The sequence below is a fragment of the Capra hircus genome, chromosome 22 (genome assembly GCF_001704415.2).
Source record: "Capra hircus breed San Clemente chromosome 22, ASM170441v1, whole genome shotgun sequence".
Taxonomy (NCBI): domain Eukaryota; kingdom Metazoa; phylum Chordata; class Mammalia; order Artiodactyla; family Bovidae; genus Capra; species Capra hircus.
In genome coordinates, this window is record NC_030829.1 from 37222460 (window position 1) to 37247532 (window position 25073).

General features: G+C 42.4%; 1 protein-coding gene across 3 annotated transcripts in view; it reads left to right on the forward strand.

Annotated features, from left to right (window-relative positions):
- PRICKLE2 (prickle planar cell polarity protein 2) overlaps positions 1–25073 on the forward strand; it is a 352315-nt gene that overhangs the window by 243955 nt on the left and 83287 nt on the right. For all 3 annotated transcript variants that reach the window (XM_018038277.1, XM_018038278.1, XM_018038279.1), the window contains one exon: positions 6490–6673. In XM_018038277.1, coding sequence (XP_017893766.1) covers positions 6490–6673 — 184 coding nt within the window. The remainder of the gene's footprint in view (positions 1–6489; positions 6674–25073) is intronic.

Consider the following 25073-nt stretch of genomic DNA (forward strand, 5'->3'; position numbering starts at 1 on the left):
TTTGTCTTTCTGCCATCTCTCAAATTATTGGGCACTTACTTCATATTCTGATAATACTAGAAATGACCTTGAGCTGTCCTGGAAAGTATGCTGATTTCCAGATTTGTGTCTTTGGAACCCTTGAGACGTTCAGTTCAGTTCAGTTCAGTTCAGTCGCATCCGACTCTTTGCTACCCCATGAATCGCAGCACGCCCGGCTTCCCTGTCCATCATCATCTCCCGGAGTTCACTCAGACTCACGTCCATCAAGTCCGTGATGCCATCCAGCCATCTCATCCTGGGTCATCCCCTTCTCCTCCTGCCCCCAATCTCTCCCAGCATCAGAGTCTTTTCCAATGAGTCAGTTCTTCGCATGAGGTGTCCAAAGTACTGGAGCTTCAGCTTTAGCATCATTCCTTCCAAAGAAATCCCAGGGTTGATCTCCTTCAGAATGGACTGGTTGGATCCCCTTGCAGTCCAAGGGACCCACAAGAGTCTTCTCCAACACCACAGTTCAAAAGCATCAATTCTTCGGCGCTCAGCTTTCTTCACAGTCCAACTCTCACATCCATACATGACCACAGGAAAAACCACAGCCTTGATTAGACGGACCTTAGTCGGCAAAGTAATGTCTCTGCTTTTGAATATACTATCTAGGTTGGTCATAACTTTTCTTCCAAGGAGTAAGCGTCTTTTAATTTCATGGCTGCAGTCACCATCTGCAGTGATTTGGGAGCCCAAAAAATACAGTCTGACACTGTTTCTACTGTTTCCGCATCTATTTGCCATGAAGTGATGGGACCAGACACTATGACCTTCGTTTTCTGAATGTTGAGCTTTAAGCCAACTTTTTCACTCTCCTCTTTCACTTTCATCAGGAGGCTCCTTAGCTCCTCTTCGCTTTCTGCCATAAGGGTGGTGTCATCTGCATATCTGAGGTTACTGAGATTTCTCCCGGCAACCTTGTTAGGACCATGAAAATGGTTCTGGAGTTTAGAAGAAGGTGGAGCTTAAGAAAAGTTGAGCACAGGACCTCCTGCTGTCTTATCAACTTGGGCAGCTCTGTTTCATATAATGAGTTTCCACATGGGAGTTCTCTTGCAAAAAAATATTTTCCTCTCCTTAAAAAAAAAAAGGAAGGATGAAAAAGAGAAGGGAAAGGGGAAGGGGGGACAGGGGGAAGACTTAATGATATTTCCAATCTTACCCAAACCTAGAATCCTGCAGTCTATGACTTGAACTTGTCAGCATCGTGTGACAATGAAGACTCCTTTTTTGCCTTCATCCTATCACTTCTCACACAAAAGGAGACGTTGTGGTTCAGGGTTCAGCGTTGTAAATAACCTGTCAACATCTCAAAGATGAGACACCACCCCACAACAGACAAACACCCCCGATCCATTTATAAGGAATTCTTTTGCATCATGGTCGGTGGGTTCATTGGTATAAATCGCTAGGCATTTTGCAAATGATTTGGTCACTGATGCAGATGACCAGAGTACTTTGAGACAGTTGAAAGGAGAGCCTTCATCTGCTGGTCTTGGGTATGTCATGGAAGAGCCAATCGTGGCTTCTGAATACGAAAGCAAATGAATTCATAGCTGCCACTTTAGTTGGGGGTGGGGGGTGGCAAGGGTTGTTGCTGGGTAGACGGAGGGAGAACGGAGGATGCAGGAGCTCTGCTCTCTGAATCATGCCTTATTCCTTGGAAACCTGTCATTCACAAACCCAATTATGTTCAGGTAGAATGTCAACTCTGACAGAATGAAACCAATGCACGCTTTGTGTGATTGTTTTTTTTTTTTTTTTTTTTAATGAAATCCTGCTTTACTAGCAGGTTCTATCTTCATAAATGTCTATTTAAAAAAGAAAAAACCAAAACCAAATCATATATTTCCCCACGCACTCCTGAAAAGCTTTAATCAGTGTGTTGAAAGCGAGAGCTCTTAGGTGTTGCTTGCATTTTGCCAAGAGGGAGAGAGAGACGTGAGAATCAAGAGAAATCCTCTTGGCTTTACCTCTGACCCTCTGCACCTTTCTCAGCATCTAGGCCTTGCCGTTGCTCATTTGTAAACAGGAGTTATTAAATTAGTCTCTCCAAAGGCTGTCAAGGAAGCACTCAAAGGTTAAAAATTCTTTGCAAATAAAAGTGCCTTGCCACAGCAGTGCCTGTTAATTATAAATGAGGAATGGAAGGCAGACAGCTAACGGGGAAAATACATAAGGTCCTGATGGTTTTGATTTACCTTTTTTTGTTGTTGTTTCTTTTCCTCCTCTTTTTTTTTTTCCTGTTTGGTTTTGATTTTTCTGAATGTGTTTGTTGTCGAGCGAAAGGCTGCTCTCTGGTGGGAATGAGGTATGCCTTTCATAGGGTATTAATAGGATTTGGGGGTCAGATGGATCCTACTTTGCATCTCTGTTCTGCTTTGTTTTCTTCTCCGGAAGGTGGAGGTGACAGTTCCTTTCTTGGAGGACTGGTGTGCAAATCTGAGCTCACGGGTGTCGGGTGGAAGTACATCATATGCTGTGCATTTGCTCCTGTGTGCCCCTACCCAAGCCCTGCTTGCCCTCATTTTGCCTCACCATTCTATCTTTGCCTTGCACTGAGCAGCTTTCATATACTACTTGATTGAATGATGTTATTTTGTTGTTGTTGTTTATTGTACGTTTCTCCCCCTCTAAGGATATAGATTCTGTGAGGGGAGGGATCTTTGTTTCTTTTGCTTGGATATCACTAGTGTCTAGAGCAGTGCCTGGCAGATGGTAGGTACTTGGTGGTTACTTGTGAAATGACTAAAGAGGACCCTTAGCCCTCTCCCTCTTTCTCCTCTGTTCAGACTTCTATTCAATGAGACTCATTATGGATCTGGTTCTTTAATTCTCTTTCGCTTTTGTCTTTGTTCCTTCTTCTGGAGCTTCTGTTCATTAGACTATGTCTGTCCAGCACTAAAAAGTATGCTCTTCCCGGCCTTGCTGAATAAATGAGTTTCATTGATGAGTATTCTAGAGACTGAATTTAGACAAAAATCTCTATACATTTTGTTCTAAAACTGTGACTTGCTAGTAAACCATTAGTCACCGAAGACCTTCCTAGACTTGCTTAAACATAGGGAGACTGTTTTCCCCTTAAGTCATACACTGACATAAAAAGTTCTAGAGGGGGGAAAAAAAACCTTGACTGCTTCCCAAGACCCCTGACTTCTTTACAGTAGGTGATTAATTAACAAGTTACTGTTAAAATGAGCTCAAACTAGTTTTAAAAGCAACAGCCAAGATTTGGATAAAACTTCTCTGAGTTTGGAGATGCAAACCAGATCCCAAGGTACATTCTCTTCGTGGATATGTTCAGTCAGATGAAAAGCAGGAAGTAGAAGAATCTGACAAGCCTCACTTGGCTGGACAAAACTGATTTCGTTTCTTCATGTACATTTTGGTATCAAAATTCAGGCCATTAAAAGAATAAGGACCAAAAAAATCCCCGACTGATCATCGCAATAGATGCAAAAAAAAAAAAAAAAAAAGCATTTGACAAAATGCAACACGCTTTGTTGATTAAAAATTCCCAGTGACTAGCATAGATGAAAACTTCTTCAACTTAATGAAGAAAAGTTACCAAAAAACCCCACAATTATTTAATACTTGATGGTGAAGGGTTGGTTGCTTTCTCTTATGATCAGGAACAAGACAAAGAGCCCACTTAGACATTTGCAACTTAGGATCACTGGAGGACCTAGGCAAGCAATAAGACAGGATAAAGAAAAAAAATAGGCAATTCCTTCCTTAAGGAAGGAATACAACGATCTCTATTCACAGATGACATGATCTTGTATATAGAAAGTCCTAAGGAATATACATGTTCGAAAAGATGGAAATAAATAGAAAGACATTCTTTGTTCATGGATTGGGAGACTTAATATTGTTAAGATAGCAGTACTCTCCAAATTAAAGATTCATCACAGTGCCTGTCAAAATCCAAGCTTAAATTTTTGCAAAAATTGGCAAGATAACCCTAAAATTTATAATTTATAGTGCAGATGTCAGGGACCCACAAAAGGTAATATATATATATATATTTAAAAGAAGAAAATTGGAGGACTCACACTATACAATTTCAAAACGTACTACAAAAGAGCAGTAATCAAGACAATATGGTACTAGCATAAGAAGAGACATATAGACCAAAATATGAAATGAAGTTGAGTTGAGAGTCCAGAATAAATCCTTATATATGGTCAACTGATTTTTGACAAGGGTCAATGCAAGTGAATTGAATGGCGCTGGGACACTTAGATAGCCGCACAAGGATGAAGTTGGAGTCCTTTTCATACCATATATGAAAAGCACCTCAAAATGGGTCATAGACCTATAAATATGAACTAAAACCGTATAATTCTTGGATGAAAATACAAGAGTAAATCTTATGACCTTAGGTTCCTTAAATATGATACCAAAAGCAGAAAGAACAACAGGGCAAAAAAATGGACTTCCTTAAAATCAAAAACTTAGGTGTTTCAAAGGACTTCATCATAAAGGGAAGACAGTCCACAGATGAGAGAAAATTTTTACAAAGCGTATATCTGATAAGGACTTGTATCCAAAAAGTATATGAAGAATTCTTTCATTTCAACAATAAAAAGGCAATTTTAAATGAACTAAAGATGTGAATAGACATTTCTCCAAATAAGATATACAATCACATAAAAGGATGTGTTACATCATTAGTCATTAAGGAAGTACCAATCAAAGCCTTGGTAAGATACCACTTCACACCCACTAGGCAACAATCACAGAGAAAGACAATGACAAGTGTGACAAAAATGTGGAGAAAATGGAACACTCATTCATTAACGGTGGGAATGTAAAAAGATGTAGATATTTTGAAAAATAATTCAGCGGTTCCTCAAAATGTTAAACATAAAGTTACTGTATGACTCAGCAATTCCATTCCTAGGTAAATACCCGAGAGAATTGAAAACATACAGAGAATTGCACATAAATAGAATAGCGTTATTCAAGAGCAGTGGGAACAGTCCAACTGTCTACTGACTGATGAATGGATAAACAAAGTGTATATCCATATAATGGAGTATTATAATGCAAGACATGAAAGATTGACATGAGCTTTTGCAAGAGTTTATCTTGAAAACATCCTGCTATGTGTAAGAAGCCTGTATACAGTAAAATTCCATTTATGTATACGGTAAGACTATTTGTAGTAAGATGCCATTTATGTGAAATTTCCAGAAATTTCCAGAACAAGTAAAACCTTAAAGACAGGGAATAGATTAGTGGTTGTCAGGGCCCAGGGGGAGGGGAGGGTGAGAAGTTACTGCTAATAATGCACTTGGAGTTTCTTTTGAGGGTGAAGAAAATGTTTTAAAATTAGATAATGGTAGTGCTTTTACATCTCTGTAAATATACTAAAAACCAGTGAATGGTACACTCCAAAATGCCGAATTTTATGGTATGTGAATTATATTCTTCACAAAGCTTTTGTCAAAAAATTCAGGCACATGGCAATTAGAATTCTGGGCTGTCTCATCACTTATATAAGGTGCTCCTGAAACTAATCCTAAAGGTCAGAGTGCAGGTAGAACAGCTTATTTTCCTAAAATCTTTTTCCTCCTTTACTTTTTTTCCCTCTCTTTTTACTTTTTATTTCACTGGTGGAAGCTAAAAGTGCTTTTGTGTTGCTGACATCAACGTTTTTATTGCTTCATCATTTTTGTAGCCATGGAAAAGGGAACAGATGGTAATCTTAAAAGAGAAATGTTCAATTTGAGGGAGAGAATTGTGTCTTTGGCTGCTATCTTTTGAAATTATTCACATGCATGATGCTCTTGTACATTAAAAAAACAGCTACCAATGTGGGGTAATTTGGGGTTTCTAATTAGAATTTCAAGCCCACAAGGATCTTCAGTGGAGATGAAAATGCCTTTCCCAGCAGATCTTAGGGTCAGATTTGTTTCGTGGGAAAAAAACTATTTTTACTCTTCTTAAAGAAAATCTCACCTGCAGTTTTTTTAAAAACCAGTTTCTTTTCCTAAGGTCTGGAAACCTTTTATAAAAATGGAATGTTGTCAGTATTTGTTAAATCTCCTGGTAATATTTCTGGTCTGACTATGTATGGTATCTATTTAATTACTATTCCAGTCAAGGAAATTGTGGTCATGGTGCATATCCAGTGTTCTACCTAGTAAAATAAAAGGTATTTTGACTTGCCTCTTGGGGTACTGATTTAGAAGAAGAGGTCGGCATCCGTGTTTAAATGTCCTTAGCATGCTCACCTGGTGGCCCCTGACTTGAGTTCAGGAGCTTTGCAGGTACTCAGGGCCACGCCTTCTACAAAAACAGGCGGGGTGTGGAACACTCCTTTAGACGCTTTTGCCAAAAGCCAGTTGCCAAGAAATGTGTTTATGGTTTGGGATCCAAGGGCTGGTGAGTGGCAGGCTAAGTGAAAAAATGGTTTCTTTTGCCTTCCTTCTCACTTCCTGCCTTTGCTGCTTGCAGGAAGATCTGCCTGCACTGCAAGTGCCCTCAGGAGGAGCACATGGTGACGGTGATGCCCCTGGCGATGGAGAAGACCGTCAGCAAACTCATGTTTGACTTCCAGAGGAACTCGACCTCGGACGATGACTCAGGCTGTGCCCTGGAGGAGTACGCCTGGGTTCCGCCAGGACTGAAGCCTGAACAGGTACCATTCTTTCTCTTCTTCTTCTTCTTTTTTTTTTTTAATATTTACGTATTTGGCTGCACTGGGTCTCAGCTTTGGCAGGGGAACTCTTAGATGCAGCTCACGGAATCTAGTTCTCTGAGCAAGTATTGAACCCCGGCTGCTGCACTGAGAGTGCAGAGTCTTAGCCTCAGGCCTACAGAGGAAGTCCGGGAGATACCGCTCCTGACGGAAGGGCAGTCATGGGCTTGGCTTTTCCCATGGTCTCGGCCGTTGTTCCTCATTCCGGTTCAGAAGGAAGAGCTGACTTTGCTAAGTCTGAGAAGATGTTGCTGAACGGGAAGAAGACGTCTGGGTCCCTACTGGGAAACCAGGAAGAGAAATGAAACTGAGCTAATTCATTCTACATTTCCATTGAAGCTGTTACCAAAAGATTTTCTAGAAACGTCTAGAAACATTAGGTAATGAAACTGCATTTTTGGAGAGGGAAGGGGTGTCCTACATTGGCCGTCAATCTTAATGTTAAGATTCTTTGTAAAGGAGAGTAAGGAAATGAGGATTTACCTAGTGATCTGATGCTGCGCTGAAAAGTTTGACCCAGCTTGACAGAGAAAGATACTGGCACTTCCTGTAACCTTTTGGCACTGCTTGCAGGCTGTAAATACTGCTGGCTTGGTTCAATGAACTTGATTTCTTTCTCTGTCACTGCATTTCTGTCAGTTATATACAACTTCCACTTTGCATTTCTTGGTCTTTGGAATTTTCTCCTGTCCCAGCCTCCTGTTGGTTTAGAAGCCCCTCCCATAAGCTGGATACTTTCATGATCTTCCTTGTGCATCTTTGAGAGACAGGTTTATCACAGCCTTAAGTGTTTGACCACTATTCCCTTCCTCTCACATAGAAAGGTTCTTTCCCTGGAGATCTTCTCTATGTCTGGCAATGTTGTAAAGCTTAAAAAACCCTGAAAGGTTAACTCTGGAACTTTAGATGTGATGCTCTTAGAAAAAGTTCTTTATAATGAGGGAAGACCCAAAAATTCACCAAGAACTTAAGGATGGGACCCTGATAACATCTTCTTGGTTAGCCATTTCTCATTTTTCTTCTTCCAATAATGAGGTTGTCATTTGACAGATGGAATCGCAAACACAGAGCCAGGATTTGTTTAAACAGCAAAGGATTGTTTAAAATTTTAATTAGTCACTAATACTTAGAAACTGCTCATACTTTAAAAATTTTAATTTTAAAGTTGATATTCAGATCTTGAATTTTGGGAATCTGGAGTCTTACTTTCAGTAGAATCTGAAATCTTACTTTCTCAAGGATTGGTGTGCAGGCCATTGATTTGAGTGCAAGATATCCTTTCCAGAGTTTCAAAAGGGTGAATCTCCAGGTAACGACTAAGCCCATTTCATCCTTTTGTGTTCATCTTCCTATACCCTACAGGCATTTGAGTTTTGTGAACTCTATTCTAATTCTTACTAGGATGAAAATGTCTTAGAATGGAAACTTTCACAGAAAATAATCTCTGTGAGAATTGAAAGGAATTCTGCGTTGGGTTATCAGCAGAAATAAATAAGAAGGTTTTCTCCCAGGGGCTTCCCAGGTGGCACTTGTGTTAAAGAACCCACATGCCAATGCAGGGAGACATGAGACCTGGGTTCAGTCCCTGGGTCGAGAAGATCCTCTGGAGGTGGAAATGCCAACAACCCACTCCAATATTCTTGCCTGGGAAGTCCTGTGGACAGAGGCACCTGAAGGGGCCTGGAGGGCTACAGTCCATAGGGTCACAAAGAGTTGGATGCAATTGGAGAGACTTAGCATGCATGCACATTTTCTCCCAGTTTGTATATTAAGGTTAAATCTTTATTTTTTTCTGTTTCAGTAAAGAGTGTATTATTAATAAGTTGAAGAAGAATGAGAGTATTTGCTTGAGTTTGTCTGGAAACTCAGATGAGGTGGTGGGTGACTGAATATCTGTGTTTGCCATCACCCTTCTACTGCCAGTACTTGAGCAGTGAGTTTTTACACCTTGATACATCTGTGAGCCTGTTTCGTTTTTCTTGCTAACCTCATTTCCAGCAGCTTCCAAGAGACCCATCCTTCTTTTGTTCACGTTGCTTCCTGCTGAACTGGGCTCTGAAATTCCAAAGTTAAGCTATTTTCAGTTCCCTGCTTAGGTAGATTCTTTTCTAAGGCCATTAAATATCATTCTGTGATGTCCAGATTCAGAGAACATTGTCTACTGACCTAAGAGAACAAACAGTTGCAAAAGTTAAAGGGCTTGGTGACATCCATCAATTCCAAAAATGATTGCTTACGTATTTTTGAAGGCCACTTGCTTCATCCAAAATGAATATCTTTGGGGAACATAAAACATCTTTCTTTGATTTGTTTTGAAAGAAAATGATTAATGCTATTAAATCAGTGGTTTGAATTATGTCAGATGACAGAGTATTCCTACCTCTTGTAATTGTATTTTTCTTCAGATGGTTTTCTCTATTCACAACACTTACTCAGACCTATATGACACAGATGATTATAAAGGAAATTGTTCTCCAGAGAGAGACTATCTTTTCAAGCTATTTGAAGGCTCTATATTTGCCTAATAAAATATGAATCTGTATTAAAGGTGTTTCAAGGGATCATGTTGCATGAAAAAAAGTCTTCACATTTTTAAATTATAAGATCTTTGAAAGTCTATTACTTATGGAGCTGATTATAGGTTTAAAGATTTTTTTTTTAAAGATTGCCTGGTAGGTTTTAGAAAAACTTAAGACCCAGATACCTCTTACTAATAAAAATTCTGGTATTTAATATGATGTTAGTTGTCTCTGACTTGAGAAAAAACATTTTTCTATCAGGAGAAATTACAGTGGATATTAAAATGCTTTGTGCTGGAGGCAAAATACTCAAGACCAGTTAGGGTTCCGAGTAATGTGCTTTCATTTTTGTTAAAAAACCTTTCATTTCATTCCCTGGTTGTGAGGTTGGTAATATACCTTCGGGTGACACTCTTTATTATTCTGTTTCTTCTGAGAAATGCCTTCAGTTAAATAAAATGGAAACGAAAGCTACCCCCCTTTGAAAAGGAGGTATTCTTGAATATGGGCAGTTAATTTTATTAAAATCTACTAATTGCAAAAACCCAGCCTTCTTAAAATAGTATAAAAAACCATAAAGATAACAGTCGATGCCAGAAAAGAAAGGCTTCTAAGGTGTGTTTTTTAATGACCAGACTGAAAACTGATCAGAGAGGTTGCCAAGATCCTTTGTCTCTGCTCGCTCCGGGTGAGGCATTTAATATTATGCAGAGAGCCCTGCGGAGGCAGGACGGAAAACTGTGGAGTCTTCCCTGATGGCCCATCTGAGGTCATCTGTAAGGCTCCAATTTCTCTTCAGACTCCAGCAGGTCATTGTATGCGCTCTGTCTCCTAGAACTGCTCTGGGGAGACATTTATAGTAGATAATACTTTAGGAAGAATTTGGAAATTATTTAACAAGCTGTAAGGAAGGAAAACGGTGAGCAGGGTTTCTAAACCTCAGTGCTGTTGACATTTTCAGCTGAAGGTTTCTTGCTGTCGGGGCAGTCCTGGGCATTATAGGATGGTTAACAGCATCCCTGGCCCCCACCACCTAGTTGATGCCAGTAGCACTCACCACGCCCTCCACTGGGATGACCAGACCCGTATCAGAATACCATTCATTGCCCCTGGGGGATGAGTTGGGCACCCTGCTTGAGAACCACTGGGTAAAAGTAATGTTAAAACCTGGAGGACGTGTCAGCACAAGTGTGGCCCAATCCAGACAAGAAAAGGATGACTCAGTTGAGTAAACATTTATTTGAGTACCTCCCAGGTCTTACCTCTGGTATTACAGCTGCTGCCTTGAAACGAGGCTGAGTATTTGGCAGAGTGAGAAAGGTGATCCCACGCTGCTTGAGCAGAGGCCAATACTCATCGTCCCGATAAGTCAAAACAAGAATTGAAATGGTGTGTGGAGCAGGTTGTTGGGTGGATCGCCGTTTGTTCTCCAAAACAAGAGATAGCATTCTCTTTCCGTAATGAGAAGACTTTGCTTATTGAAAAAAGGGAAAGAAAAGAAGAAAGAAAGCAGATAAAAATCACTCATAATTCTGCCAACCACAGAAAACTGTTTTCCAAAGTTTTTGGAATGTGTGTGGGCTTCCCTGGTGACTCAAACAATGAAGAATCTGCCTGCAATGATGGAGGCACAGGAGATGAGGGTTCGATCCCTGGGTTGGAAAGATCCCCAGAGGAGGGCATGGCAACCCACTCCAGTATTTTGGCTTGGAGAATCCCATGGACAGAGGAGCCCAGCAGGCTACAGTCCATGGGGTCATAAAGAGTCAAAAATGATGAGCAATTGACACATTCACTTTCACTTGGAATGCATATAACAAGAATCTATGTATATAGGCTTACATTTCTGTTTTGTTTTGGACAAAAATATGGTGCTACCCATTTATCTTGACATTTTTTTCACTTCATGTATTGTGAACATTTTTTTCTATTTTTTTTCTGTATTTGAAAGTCACTCAGTCATGTCCGATTCTTTGCGACCCCATGAACTATACAGTCCATGGAATTCTTCAGGCCATAATATTGGAGTGGGTAGCCATTTTCTTCTCCAGGCGATCTTTCCAACCCAGGGATCATACCCAGGTCTTTTGCATTGCAGGTGGATTCTTTACCACCTGAGCCACCAGGGAAGCCCAAATTTCTATATTTAGACCCCAGGTTGGAATAGGTGCATGCTGCTGCTACTGCTAAGTCACTTCAGTCGTGTCCAACTCTGTGTGACACCATAGACGGCAGCCCACCAGGCTCCCCTGTCCCTGAGATTCTTCAGGCAAGAACACTGGAGTGGGCTGCCATTTCCTTCTCCAATGCATGAAAGTGAAAAGTGAAAGTGAAGTCGCTCAGTCGTGTCCGACTCTTCGCGACCCCATGGACTGCAGCCCACCAGGCTCCTCTGTCCATGGGATTTTCTAGGCAAGAGTACTGGAGTGGGGTGCCATTGGAATAGGTGCATAGTTCTCTGTTAGTAGTTACCAACCTGTAGTGGCACCACTCGCCACTAGGGGGCATTTGGAAGTGTAGGTTTAAATGGGGGCAGTTACTGTCAAAATGGTTAGGGGATTCCACTAGAATTTTGATGGGTAAGGGCTTGGGGTACTAAACATTCTGAGAAGTACCAGGCGATCCTGTGCAAAGAAGAATTGATCCCTCCCAAATGCCAGGAGCACAACCATCAAACAGCCCTGAACTGAAAAGTTATTTTTGAACATACGCATCCTTGGTAGCTTTTCTCTATATTAAATCAGTAGCAGCCAGCATTCCTGTACACTTACCTGCTTCTCTCCTTCAGCACAATCCCTAGAGGTGGAGAGGTCGTGGGTAAACCCCTTTAAGTCTTTTGATTCATTGTGCCAGTTAGACTTTTGATTCATTGTGCTAAACTGACGTCCAGAAATGTTGTGAGTAGTGCATCCTCTGGGTGGATAGCTTTCATTGGGTCTGTGAAGATGTGGTTTTTCTCCTGGTGCTTCTGCTTGTGATCCTTGAAAATGTGAACAGACTATTAGATTGCTTCTCCTGAGTGAATGAATGTCCTTTTATCGATGTTTTGGTTACTCCATGGAGAGTTCTCAGATAGGAATGTCTTCACATCTTTGGTCTCCCAATGTTAGTGATTTTACCTTGACCATAACCCTATTTTTGCACATAAACAATGGCAACTAGGTTATTTCTCCAGAACTCTCAACTTTCACCTCAGACTGTTGCAGTAAGGATGAAGAGTGGATACTAGAAGTAATTGCCCAATTTGGGGCTTTCAAAGCATTTTTCCATATGTGGCAAAATAGACCATCCAATATTACCTAAAAGATGGGAGTGAATTAGTTGGTTTAAAATACCTCTATGGGGAATATGTAAAATTCTTTATTTGGCTTTTAATGTAATGATTGTTACTCATCCATCAGATGTCAGATTAAATGTATTTCCTGAAGGAGTTTCTGTAGCCACCCCAGTCTTCCAATATAAGATTAGGTCCCCAATTCCCTGCTTTCCAAAAGTTCCTACCATTTCCTTTTCAACATTTTTCTTGCTTAGTCACTAAGTCATGTCTGACTCTTTCATGACCCCATGGATATAGCACCTCTCAAACTTGTAATTAGGTAACAGTATAATTATTTTTTTAATATTTGGCTTTCTGATTTTGCTATAAGATTCAGGAGGTCAGGGGTCTTATCTGCTTTGTTCTTTAGGAATTTCCTAGTGCCTGGCACTGTGCCAGGCACCCTACCAATATTTGTTGAGAGACAGGCAGGTGACCAGGAGCCTTTGCATAACCAGTAATGTTCAGGGTTGCATCACACTGAAAAGATAAAGGTCTTTTCAATGTTTTTCTACATAAAAACAGGATTATTTTGTATCCATAATTCCTGCTCCCTATGTTTTTCTTAAAAACATACTCAAGCAGATTCCCCAAATAATCCCAGCGGCTTCAGAGATGTCTTAGATTCGAAAGGCAGGAGATGGATGACATGCGGGGAAGGACTGTGTTCCGGCACAGACTTGGGGCAGCACCACCAGCTCTAATACTCAGGGTGCCAGGAGCCAAGGGTCTGGGAGAAGCCCTCTTTATTTCCAAACCAGAGGACCAGTTGTGTCACAGAATCACTTGCAGAGTGCATTCAGAGACACAGTGCAGTGGAAAAAGCCTCGCTCCCAGAGTCTACTAAGTCTGGCTTCTGCTCCCTTTCTGACCTCGGAAAAGTTGTTCAATTTCCGGGAGCCTCAGTTTTCCTTCTGAGGGTGATGATCACAACATGGAGACAATTATTAAACTTGCTCTGAACCCTTGTTTTGTGCCCACCACCATTTTCAACTTTACGTGCATTACCGTGCTTAATTCTTAAAACAACATGATTTGGTCGTTATTATTCCTGTTTTAGAAGTGACTGAAGCAGGGCTCAGAGAAGTGAAGTAGCTTGCCCAGGATCACACAGCTGAGAAGCAGCAGAGAGGAATTCAGTGTCAGACACCCAGAGCCCAGAGCTGTTACTCTTTAAACCTATAGATCTAGCACAGGGCTGGTCTGGCCCCGAGTGAGGGAGCATGTAGAAAGTTCCCAGGGCAGTGTCTGCACACAGTAGATGCTCAATAGAACGACTGTCTCCTTATCAACCTCCTTGCGAAGCTGTAGCGAGTGTCACTGATCACTACTGCCCTGAGCAGGCAGAAAAAAGTGGGGAAGGAGATCAGGCTGTCCACGTGGAGGATGGTTATGTCGGGTGGGAGAGGGTCAGCATAGAGCCAGCCGGAATCCAGGGTTCCTCCTCAGCCTTTTCAAAGGCTTTAAAAAATCATTTCCATTCTGCTGCTGCAGGAGCTGTTCTGCTCCCCAGGTTCTCTTCTGTGGGCTTGCTGTAAAGGTACAGCTTCTTTCTTGTGAACTTCTGGGCACACTGAACCAGATAAGTTTGGACAGGGGCCCAGGCAGAGCCACCTGACTCTGAAAACTTCAGTGTCCGAAGTGGGCTTTGGGGATGTCTACTGAAGAAATGCACTCTGCCAACCTCCTTCCTCAGTCCCTGAGGTTACCTGTAGCCTCTCAGTGCCGAGATCGGTGAGGAGTAAGTTCCAGGGGCATTTTCTATAGACCATTCAGAGTGCAAAGAGAGCCTTCCCACAAAGCAGAATGGCCTGTTCTGAGGATGCTCAGGTCATCTGAAGGCATGGCTCCTTACTCTGCCACTCGCAGCCTTTTCAGCAGCCGTCTCTAGTGGGCGGGCTTCATGCCAGCTTTCCACTGGACTGTACCCCCTAGTCAGAGTTGAAGAATGAATCACAGTGTGTGCTGGAGAACTCTGTGACAAAGGAACAGCAATCGGACTGTTTTCATTCCTCCCTTCACTGGTCTCCTGTGCACCTCCTCTGTGCAGGTACCATGCTAGGCACTGCAGACGAAACAGTAACCAAGATCTGTGAGGTTTCTAAGTGGGGCTGTTGGAGACCTGTCCTCTAGGGAACAAATGACTGAGATAATTGAACACTGTGAATTTTAAAATGATGTAAACAGTAGAGCTGTAAACATTTAGTGAACTCTTGCATGCACCAGGCACTCTCTTAGGTGCTTTCCATTTAATTAACCATGAAGAGTAGGTAATATCACCAACTCAATGGACATGAGTTTTAGCAAGTTCTGGGAGATAGTGAAGGACAGGGAAGCCTGGAGTGTTGCAGCCCATGGGGTCACACAGAGTTGGACACAACTGAGCAACTCAATGACAACAACAACAAATGAAGGAAATACAGTGGCTCCTGTGATCAGGACTCTGGGTCAGAGTGTTGGGGCGGCGGGGATTGGCTGATTTAAATTGATTGGTCAGGACCTGCCTCTCTGGGGAGGTGGTCTTCGAGCTGCTGCTGAATGATAGGAGGAAGCCCACCCTGCAAAGATCTGGCTGGTTGCAGAAGTTCAGAAGTGAAATGAAATCCGTACTCACTTTGTATCTGTGCTCAGAATTTGGAGAGGTCATTGTGGGTTGGTCTAGGGAGAAATGAGTAGGGCCTGTGCCATGCTGAGCTCTTGCCAAGGCAGCCACCCACTGACCTGAGGGCTGCGCAGCTCCACTGCTGTTCCTCGCCCTGGGAAACCAAAGGCGCCCCCGTCACGCATCACCTTGACATGTCTTCCTGTGAGCAGAGATAAGGCAACACTGATTCCCCATTCAGAGGCGACTAGAGAGGGAGCAAGAGGCCTTCACCAATCCAAGGGCGTAATGTATGCTTTATATACGTTTGTGTCTACCCCTTTTGTCATACAGCCTACCTTCTAAAATGTCTAAAATGTCAGCCTATTGGAGAGAGACAGATATGGTCCTGTTCGCCACTGTATCCTCAGTGCTTAAAATAATGTCTGAGAGATTATTCAGTAAACAGATCTTACATGAATTAAGTCACATTTCATCCCCGTAGAAAATCCCCTTTTTTCCCACCGAATACCTTGCAGCTCAAGGGTCAGAGGCTTGACCAGGGTGCCTTAGCTCATAAGCAGAGCCAGGATTCACTCCAGCCTTCTACTTGACCCAGGACCTATTTGGGCTCCTCTTCCTACACTACCCTCACCTCCATGGTGATCCACCCAAGACATCAGATCCGAGGAAGCTGACTTGGCATGTATTAGAGGCGGGAGCAGTATGTGTCACACTAGGCTCTTTCATTCCTAGGGGAGACAGATTGCTTTTCATCTCCAGGTAACCCTGGTGACTAAGGAATTCCTCTCTCCCCACCTCCGGTTTCCCCATCACTGCAGGAAGTAGCAGAGCCCTACCTTCCTGAAAGGCTTGTTTCCCTACTAGCAATCTCTCTATCTCTGGCTCTTCTCAGTCTGTCATCCTGGCTGGGAACCCACTTGGTGACAGGCACATTTTGTCATCTTCTTCCACTGGCCCTCATGTTCCTGGTATGGTGTCTTCATACCTGGGCTCTCAACAGTGACATTCATTGAGCAGATATTTATCAAGTGATAAGTATGTTCCAGGTACTGCAGGAACAGCCATGAGCAAACAAACAAGTGTCCTTGCTCTTTCGGAGCTGATACTCTAGTGGAAGAATCAGGCGGGTGAACTATTGAATGAAGAATACTTTCAGTGTGCTGGGAAAGCAGTTTTTAAAAAGGGGGACGGTGTGATTTGGAGCCAGGGTTGGCAAAATTTTTCTGTGAAGAGCCAGACAGTAAATATTTTAGGCTTTGTGGGACATAGTCTCTGTCTCAAATACTCAGCTCCAACGTTGTCATGTGAAAGCAATCAGACAACACATAAATGAATGGGCATGGCCATGTGACAATAAAACTTTATTAACAAAATCAGACAGTGGGCCTGATTTGACCCGCAGGCTGTGTAGTTTGCTGGTCTCTGATTTGGCCAATCTACTTCTTCAAATGAGGTGACCAAAGAAAGCCTCTCTGAAGAGATGACATCTAAGCTGAGTTGTTACTTGAAATGATGGTTAGGTTACCCAGATTCAGCCGTTCAGTGGTTTTCAAAGTCTGGTTCCCATACCAGCAACATTATTATCACCTGAGAACTTAGTAAAACATACAGATTCTCAGGCTGTGTCCCAGACCTGCTGAACCAGAGCCCTGGAGGTGGGCCCAGCATTCTCTTTCAACAGAGCCTTAAGGGGTTTCTTATGCAGGCCAAAGCTTGAGAACCTCTGCTCTGGGGTTCCTGAAAAACAAGAGTGTCGAAAGTACATGGAGCCAAATCTTGGCTCTACCACTTACTAGCTTTGTAACCTTGGGTGCCTTAACCTTGTTGTATGTAAAATGAAGAGGCTTGTGCCCGAGTCTAACATAGCTGTGAAGGCTAAGTGAATTACTCTCTCAAGAGCCTAGGAGATGCTGACTCATAGGAGGTCCTCATGAATGGTAGCTGCTGTCATCACCACCCTCGTTATTTGGGTCTTCCAGACACTGATGCAGATTTGCCCGTGGACAGCAACAGAGGATCAGCCCCAGCATCTTCCCTGTGGGCAAGATGTCTTTCATCCCCAGCTTGTTGCCCCTGGCTGATATCTGCTGAATATGGCCTGAATACAAGGCTGTTTGTTAAAGGAGAATTGAAGACTTTTAAAATTAATGTATTTATTTTAATTGGAGGCTAATTACTTTGCAATATTATGGTGGCTTTTGCTATACATGAACATGAATCAGCCACGGGTGTACATGTGTCTTACCATACTGAACCCCCCTCCCACTTCCCTCCCCACCCCATCCCTCTAGGTTGTCCCAGAACACTAGGGCACCACTTTGAGTGCCCTGCTTCATGCATCAAACTTGCACTGATCATGTATTTTACATATGGTAATATCCATGTTTCAATGCTATTCTCTCAAATCATCCCACCCTCGCCTTCTCCCACAGAGTCCAAAAGTCTGTTCTTTACATCTGTGTCTCTTTTGCTGTCTTGCATATAGGATCAAGATAATTTTTTAAAATTCTTTGACTGGTCCTGCTTCCTCTGCCCCCTCCTTAGCCTGTTAACCCAGAAGATGGTCTGGTCCCTGCTGTTTGGGAACCATGAACTCTATATCTATGACTCACCACTGAGCCAAGGCCGCAGTGCTGGGCACCCAGCTTTTCCATTCACTTTCAGGCTGTTGACAGTTTGTTCTTTTTATGTAAGAAGCTATTTATACCAAGAGGGACAGAGGCTGGCAGGTGTGCAGGCATGGAGAGAACAATGACTAAGTAGTTCATCTCTCTAGGCCTGCTGGGTGGTTCTGGTTCATAGAGAGCAAATCTAATAACCCCTCAAAAAAACCCCACAAACACAGTCATTAGAGTCACCAGCCATTTGCAGAGTCGTCTTCATTTCATTACTCCATCAGCACATGCTGAGCTCAAAATGGGATTTCATGGCTGCGGTGAGACGCACGCCTCCCCACCTGGATTGGATTACATTTCTTCCAAGCTGCTTCTCTTGTGTTAGCTTTCACCGTCCCTCACTCCAGAGTTCTTGGTGCTAGGTGAGTGGGAAGGGAAGGGAAGAAGGGAGATAGGAGGAGGCCTGAATGCAATCTCCTGCCACTCTCAGGAAGCCAGTCACATGAGCGACGCTCAGTTGATCTTGGCTTCAGACATGCACTGACGTCATCCAACGGTGATGGGAAATATGCCTGTCTGTGCAGCCTTCAATAACACTGCCTGTTAATGAACTGGTTTTCAAAGGAGCTGTCAGAGGTGGGATTAGAACTTGGGTTCAGACTGAAGGGCCTCTGCCAGATGAAGTAAGCGACAGTGTGGCCAGATGCCCCCAGCAGGGCCCTCTCAAGGCTCATGTGCAGAGCGCGAGGCCTGGAAAGGCCAAGGCCCATCTGCAAATGCAGGAAGGGAGACCTGCCACTGGAGGTCCCACTCTCGAGACAGATGGCTCCCGCCTTTACAGTAAGTGTGTACCAGAATCCTGGACATGGGAACCGAGCCCCAGGACTTTGACATCCTGTAGGAGTTCACAGCTGTGCACCCTTTCTACCACTGAGCAGCCTACGCTGTGGGCTGGTGTGACAGTTGATTTCCAATCAAGATGATCCCCACCGCCTTCCGACTCGTGAGACATTTGAGTGGTTTCATGGATTGGTTGGATGAACCTACCATCAGGGAAGCTGGTAACTGCCTTCCTCCATATGTCCATCTATGTGTCCATCCATTCATTCATTCACTAGTGCATTCAGCCATGCGTCTATTCAGCAGTTACGTATTTATTAAGTGCCCATTAAGTGCACGCCCTTAGTCTAGCTGTGATTGCACTGTGGCTGTTTCCAAGTCCAGTTTAGAACTGGCGCTTCCCAGGCCCTGTGTGGATGGTGTGCTTTGTGTAGTGTGGGATTGCTCACAGACAGGTATGGACCATCCCTCTCTGAGGAAGACCCACACAGACTACAGGCTCTGTGCTGGTGTCCCATGGTGTCCACCTTTTAAGTACCTATCCCCCTGAGCTCATAGTGTTCCAGAGTATAAGCTTTGACACTAACTAGCTCTATGTTCACATCTTAGCTGTGTTGCTCTAACGTTGGCCAAGTTACATCTACTTCCATGAGCTTTCATGTCGTCCTCTGAAAAATAAGAATGTCATTATCCAAACTGTAGCATAGTTGTGAGGATTAAATGAGGCAATGCCTTAAGCACATGGCTTTAAAAATGGCAGCTTTTAGCTTTCTTTTTTTAATAACTCCAAGTTGGAAACAACCCAGATGTCCATCAGCACCTGAACGGATAAACAAATCATGTCGTATCATAGAGGAGAATGCTACTCTACAATAAAAAGGAATGAACTCTTCATATACGCAATGACATTCATGAACCGCAAAATCATTATTCTCAGTGAAAGAAACCAGACCATAGAAGTACCTACTGTATGATTCTATTTATATAAAACTCTAAAACTTTTAAACTAGTCTGTAGTGACGGAAAGCAGACCAGTGGTTACTTGGGGCTGAAGAGGTGAATGGAGAGAGTGGGAAGAAGAAACGACAAATGAGCAGCAGAAACTTTGGAAGGTAATAGATATTTCAGTATCTTGATCATGCTGATGGTGTTGTGGGTCTATGTCTATGTCAAAACTTATCAAGTTGCATACTTTAAATATATGAAGTTATCCTATATCAAATACTTTAATAAAGTGAATGAATGAAGTTGCTCTTTAGCAAGCAGGAAGGCAAGCATCCTTGCATGCCAGTGTTGGAGTCTTCCTAATGTTGCTTGGTTGCCTTAGCAAGTAACTGAGCCCTTTGGCCAAGTACTGTCAGAAAGAATTGCTCAATATTAATTATACACAATAAAAACAGAGATTTGGGACAGAAACTCATCAACATCCAGATGGATGGCACTAAATAATCAGTTCCACGGACTGGCTCTTTACTTCATCTCTAAATGCTCTGAGACAGTGCCTGACATATAGTTGGCCCTCGATAAATAGTGGTGGTAGTTGTTATTGCTCTGACAATTAGAAAGGCTGATTAAAACTCAGTGGTCCTATCTTGCTAAGGGAAGCTAGTTATTCAGGTGATATCTGAACCTATATTTCCTGAGCCAAAAAGATAAGTTCATTACCTGTCAGCTTGGTAGAGGATGAAGTTCCAGAAAAACATCTATTTCTGCTTTATTGACTATGCCAAAGCCTTTGACTGTGTGGATCACAATAAACTGTGGAAAATTCTGAATGAGATGGGAATACCAGACCACCTAACCTGCCTCTTGAGAAATCCGTATGCAGGTCAGGAAGCAATGGTTAGAACTGGACATGGAACAACAGACTGGTTCCAAATAGGAAAAGGAGTACGTCAAGGCTGTATATTGTCACCCTGCTTATTTAACTCCTATGCAGAGTACATCATGAGAAACGCTGGACTGGAAGAAACACACGCTGGAATCAAGACTGCCGGGAGAAATATCAATAACCTCTGATATGCAGATGACACCACCTTTATGGCAGAAAGTTAAGAGGAGCTAAAAAGCCTCTTGATGAAAGTGAAAGAGAAAAGCGAAAAAGTTGGCTTAAAGCTCAACGTTCAGAAAATGAAGATCGTGGCATCTGGTCCCACCACTTCATGGGAAATAGATGAGGAAACAGTGGAAACAGTGGCTGATTTTATTTTTGGGGGCTCCCAAATCACTGCAGGTGGTGACTGCAGCCATGAAATTAAAAGACGCTTACTCCTTGAAAGAAAAGTTATGACCAACCTAGATAGTATATTCAAAAGCAGAGACATTACTTTGCCGACTAAGGTCCGTCTAGTCAAGGCTATGGTTTTTCCTGTGGTCATGTATGGATGTGAGAGTTGGACTTTGAAGAAGGCTGAGCGCTGAAGAATTGATGCATTTGAACTGTGGTGTTGGAGAAGACTCTTGTGGGTCCCTTGGACTGCAAGGAGATCCAACCAGTCCATTCTGAAGGAGATCAACCCTGGGATTTCTTTGGAAGGAATGATGCTAAAGCTGAAACTCCAGTACTTTGGCTACCTCATGCAAAGAGTTGACTCATTGGAAAAGACCCTGATGCTGGGAGGGATTGGGGGCAGGAGGAGAAGGGGACAACCGAGGATGAGATGGCTGGATGGCATCACTGACTCGATGGACGTGAGTCTGAGTGAATTCCGGGAGATGGTGATGGACAGGGAGGCCTGGCGTGCTGCGATTCATGGGGTCGCAAAGAGTCGGACACGACTGAGCGACTGAACTGAACTGAACATGCAGTTGTCCAGTTTGTGTGCCACACAAAGGTGCCTGGCCAAGGTGGTGATGAAGGCCAATTCAGCTGGGCTCTGATGACTACAAACCAGAGTGTGTGTGTGCATGTGTGCTAAGTCACTTCCCTCGTGTCCGACTCTTTTTCAACCCTGTGGGCTCTAACCTGCCAGGCTCCTTTGTGCATAGGATCCTCCAAGCAAGAATACTGGAATGGGTTGCCATGCCCCCATCCAGGGGATCTTCCCCACTCAGGGACCAAACCCGGATCTGCATCAGCAGGCAGGTCACTAGAGCCACCTGGGAAGCCCACTAACCAGAGTAGGAAATTTTATTTAACCTAGGGCACCTTGCAGTTTACCTGGTTGTGATACAACACTCCCCCTTCTGAGATTGGGAGCTTGCTTTTTCTAACTTGTAGTTGGGGTTGACAGGAAGTTGTCTTTTTCTAATTTCCATAAAGCTACCAAAAGGTCTAGCAGCAACCTAGGATGGACTGTAAATATTAACTAGCCAAGCTCAGTGATGACTTTTTCATTTCTTCCATGAAATCCTGGGTTTCTAGGAAACCTCCTTTCTGATTCTTGCCAAAGGGTGTCAGGAATAAGAAATGGTATCTTCATCCTCATTGGCATTGAGTATTTGGTGGAGGAAAGGACGTAGATTATGATTTCACAAGTTTTGATGGTTAAGATGTTGAACACTTCAGCCTCTTCTTTGTTCTCTGCCTCCTTTTCCATCATTTGGTAAATCATCATAGCCTTGGATGGAGAGGCAAGCGGAGAAATGAGGTGAAATGTCAGCTGACTAATTTTGTCAACTACTTGGCAACTCTGTTCATATCGTTTGAGGAAGACAGTCAGCTGAAACTATCTAAGTCCATTTGAAGTTGGACTTGTGCATAGTTTTGAAGCATCCATCCTTGCTTGGACCCCACTGCTGTGTGGAAATCAGTAATTCATCTGGATGGTGAATATGACATGAGAAATAGCTCTTCTGAAATATGGTCAGTGGGTGGTCCTTCCCAAGCGGAGTGATTAAAATCCATGGCTGTGCTATCAGAGGCATATGGTACCTGATCCAGCTCTCCGGCTGCTCTCTGGCTATATTTATGATTGGAACAAGTTATTTTACCTTGATGCAGTCATTTTTCCTCATCTATAGAATGAAGATTGGAGAAGGGAATGGCAACCCACTCCAGTGTTCTTTCCGGAAGAACCCCATGGACAGAGGAGCCTGGTGGGCTGCAGTTCATGCAGTTGCAAAGCGTCAGACATGACTGAAGTGACTTAGCATGCATAGAATGCAGACAGTGATGGTTCCTGCCTTGTACAGCAACTATCCCAGTACCTGATATTTTAAGAAACATTAGATATAATTACTGACTGGAAAGGCCAAAAGTGAAAACATTTTTCTTGAAAAAGCCCATCTGAGGGGGAAAACAAAAGACCTGGGAATGAAATCTGAAGCTCTTGTCCAGAGTTTGGGGGTTTAGGGGTGGAAGAGATGTAAGACTCATAGAAATAAGACTTAAGGAATTATTAAACCTAAGCCTTGTAAATGACATTGAAGAAACAGTCTCATAGAAAGTGTATGACTTGCATGTTGTTACGTAGTCAGAATTTAGAGAGCTGAGTTAATTTATCTCAGCATTCTGCCCCTTACTACAGGGAGATTTACCTAGGGGCAGTCGAAAAGGCACATGTATAGAATAGGGAGCATGAAAGTCTAGAAAGAGTTATGAATCAGAAAAGTTTGGACCATTGTTATGGAAGTGGCCTTCCCCAGGTTTCTTAGCACTTTCTAGCTTCTGTTCCCCATTTGGGAAATAAGGTGGTGAAATCTTTTCTTCCCACTCTTAAGTAAGAATAAACAAAATATTATTTCTAAACGGTTAGAAGAAAGGTGATAGAGTTAGTGAACAGTTGCTACTATTGTTATCCTCTACGGCGTTTTAGTCGCTCAGTCGTGTCTGATTCTTGCAACCTCATGGGCTGCAGCCTGCAAGGCTCCTCTGTCCATGGGATTTCCCTGGCAAGAATACTGGAGTGGGTTGCCATTCCCTTCTGAAGGGGATCTTCCCAATCCAGGAATGGAAACGTGGTCTCCTGCATTGCAGGCAGATTCTTTATCAACTGAGCTACAAGGGAAGCCCAGTTATACTCTGTAGCTTCATAATTTTTTGTTGTTTTCGTCTATTGATGCTGAGTCACAGTTTATTTTTTTTTTTTGCTATTCATTGATTTATTTTGCTGCACTGAGCCATAGTCGCAGGATCTTTCGGTTGTGTCACTTGGGAGCCTTAGTTGCAGAACCCTTACTTATGGTGTGCAGGACCTAGCTCCCTGACCAGGCATCAAGCCTGGGTCCCCTGCCTTGGGAGCACAGAGTCTTAACCGCTGGACCACCAGCGAAGTCCCAAGACACATGCTTTAAAATCTCTCACAGTGTTTATGCGTTTGTTTCTTCCTGTATTTCTGTTTTCCTTATATTTTCAGGCTGTATTTTTGGGTACCTACAAGTTTATGAATACATTTCCAATTTTTATCGATTTGTCTTCCTTTTATCATCTTGTATTTATTTATTTTAACATCTTAAATCTTGTATGCATTTACTTTAACATGAAAATCATTTTTATGGTCCTTTAAAAGTTTATAAACAGGTGCATTAATAAAATTTTCCAGGAAAACAAGTAGGAAACTGATGGCTCAATCAACAAATTGTGTCACTATTAATTTTGAAATGATCATGGAGCTGTTAATTGTAGCATCTCTTTTAATCCATCTTAATTATGTTTACATAAATACAGTTTCTTCATTATTAATATTGTATGCTAGCTTTTTTGAGGGGAATAATTGTAAGACTGTACTTTTCCATTCTTTTATTTCAATGTTTCCTTAGGGATTTGTTTTAAGTAACCAGCATATCATGGATATTGAGGTTTTGTTTTTAATCCATATTGATAATCTTTTAATTGATGGATATATTTACATTTATTGTGATAACTTAGATAATTATTATTCCCACATATTTTGTTATTTTCTATTTGCTATGTTATTTTCCTCTGCTCTGTTTCTGTTTTCTTGGTTTCTGTATTTTAATCAAGTTTTCCCAGTTTCTTTCCTTTTTCTTGTTGGAAAACAGTACAATACATTGCTGTTTTTCTCATGGCCACTTTGCCATCCCTTAACATCCAGCCCCACTGGCTCTCTTGCCAATCTTCAAGTATCCCAAGCTTCCTCCAGCGTCAAGGCCTTCTCACTTACTGTACTTAATGCATTGCTTCCTATTTAATTCATTTTTAACAAGTATCAGGCTTTATGTGTCCCTTTTAAGTCTAACGGGGATCTCACATGATGTACTTTCGTATCATTTGTTACATGGCTTATAAGACTTTTCCTTCCTTATGAGGTATCCTGAGTCTCAGTGTATTTTGAAGCCACCTTACATAAACTTGAATTCATATTTGCTCAAGCTTAAGTAAATTTTTAGATAGTTTCTCTCTAAACCAAAATCATATCGATGCTAATAATTTTCTTCTTTCATTAATCTTTTTAATTTTTAAAATTCTTATAGTTTTTAAATGTTACTTTCCACCTACAATTATTACAAAACATGGGCTGTATTCCCTGTATTACGCAGTGCG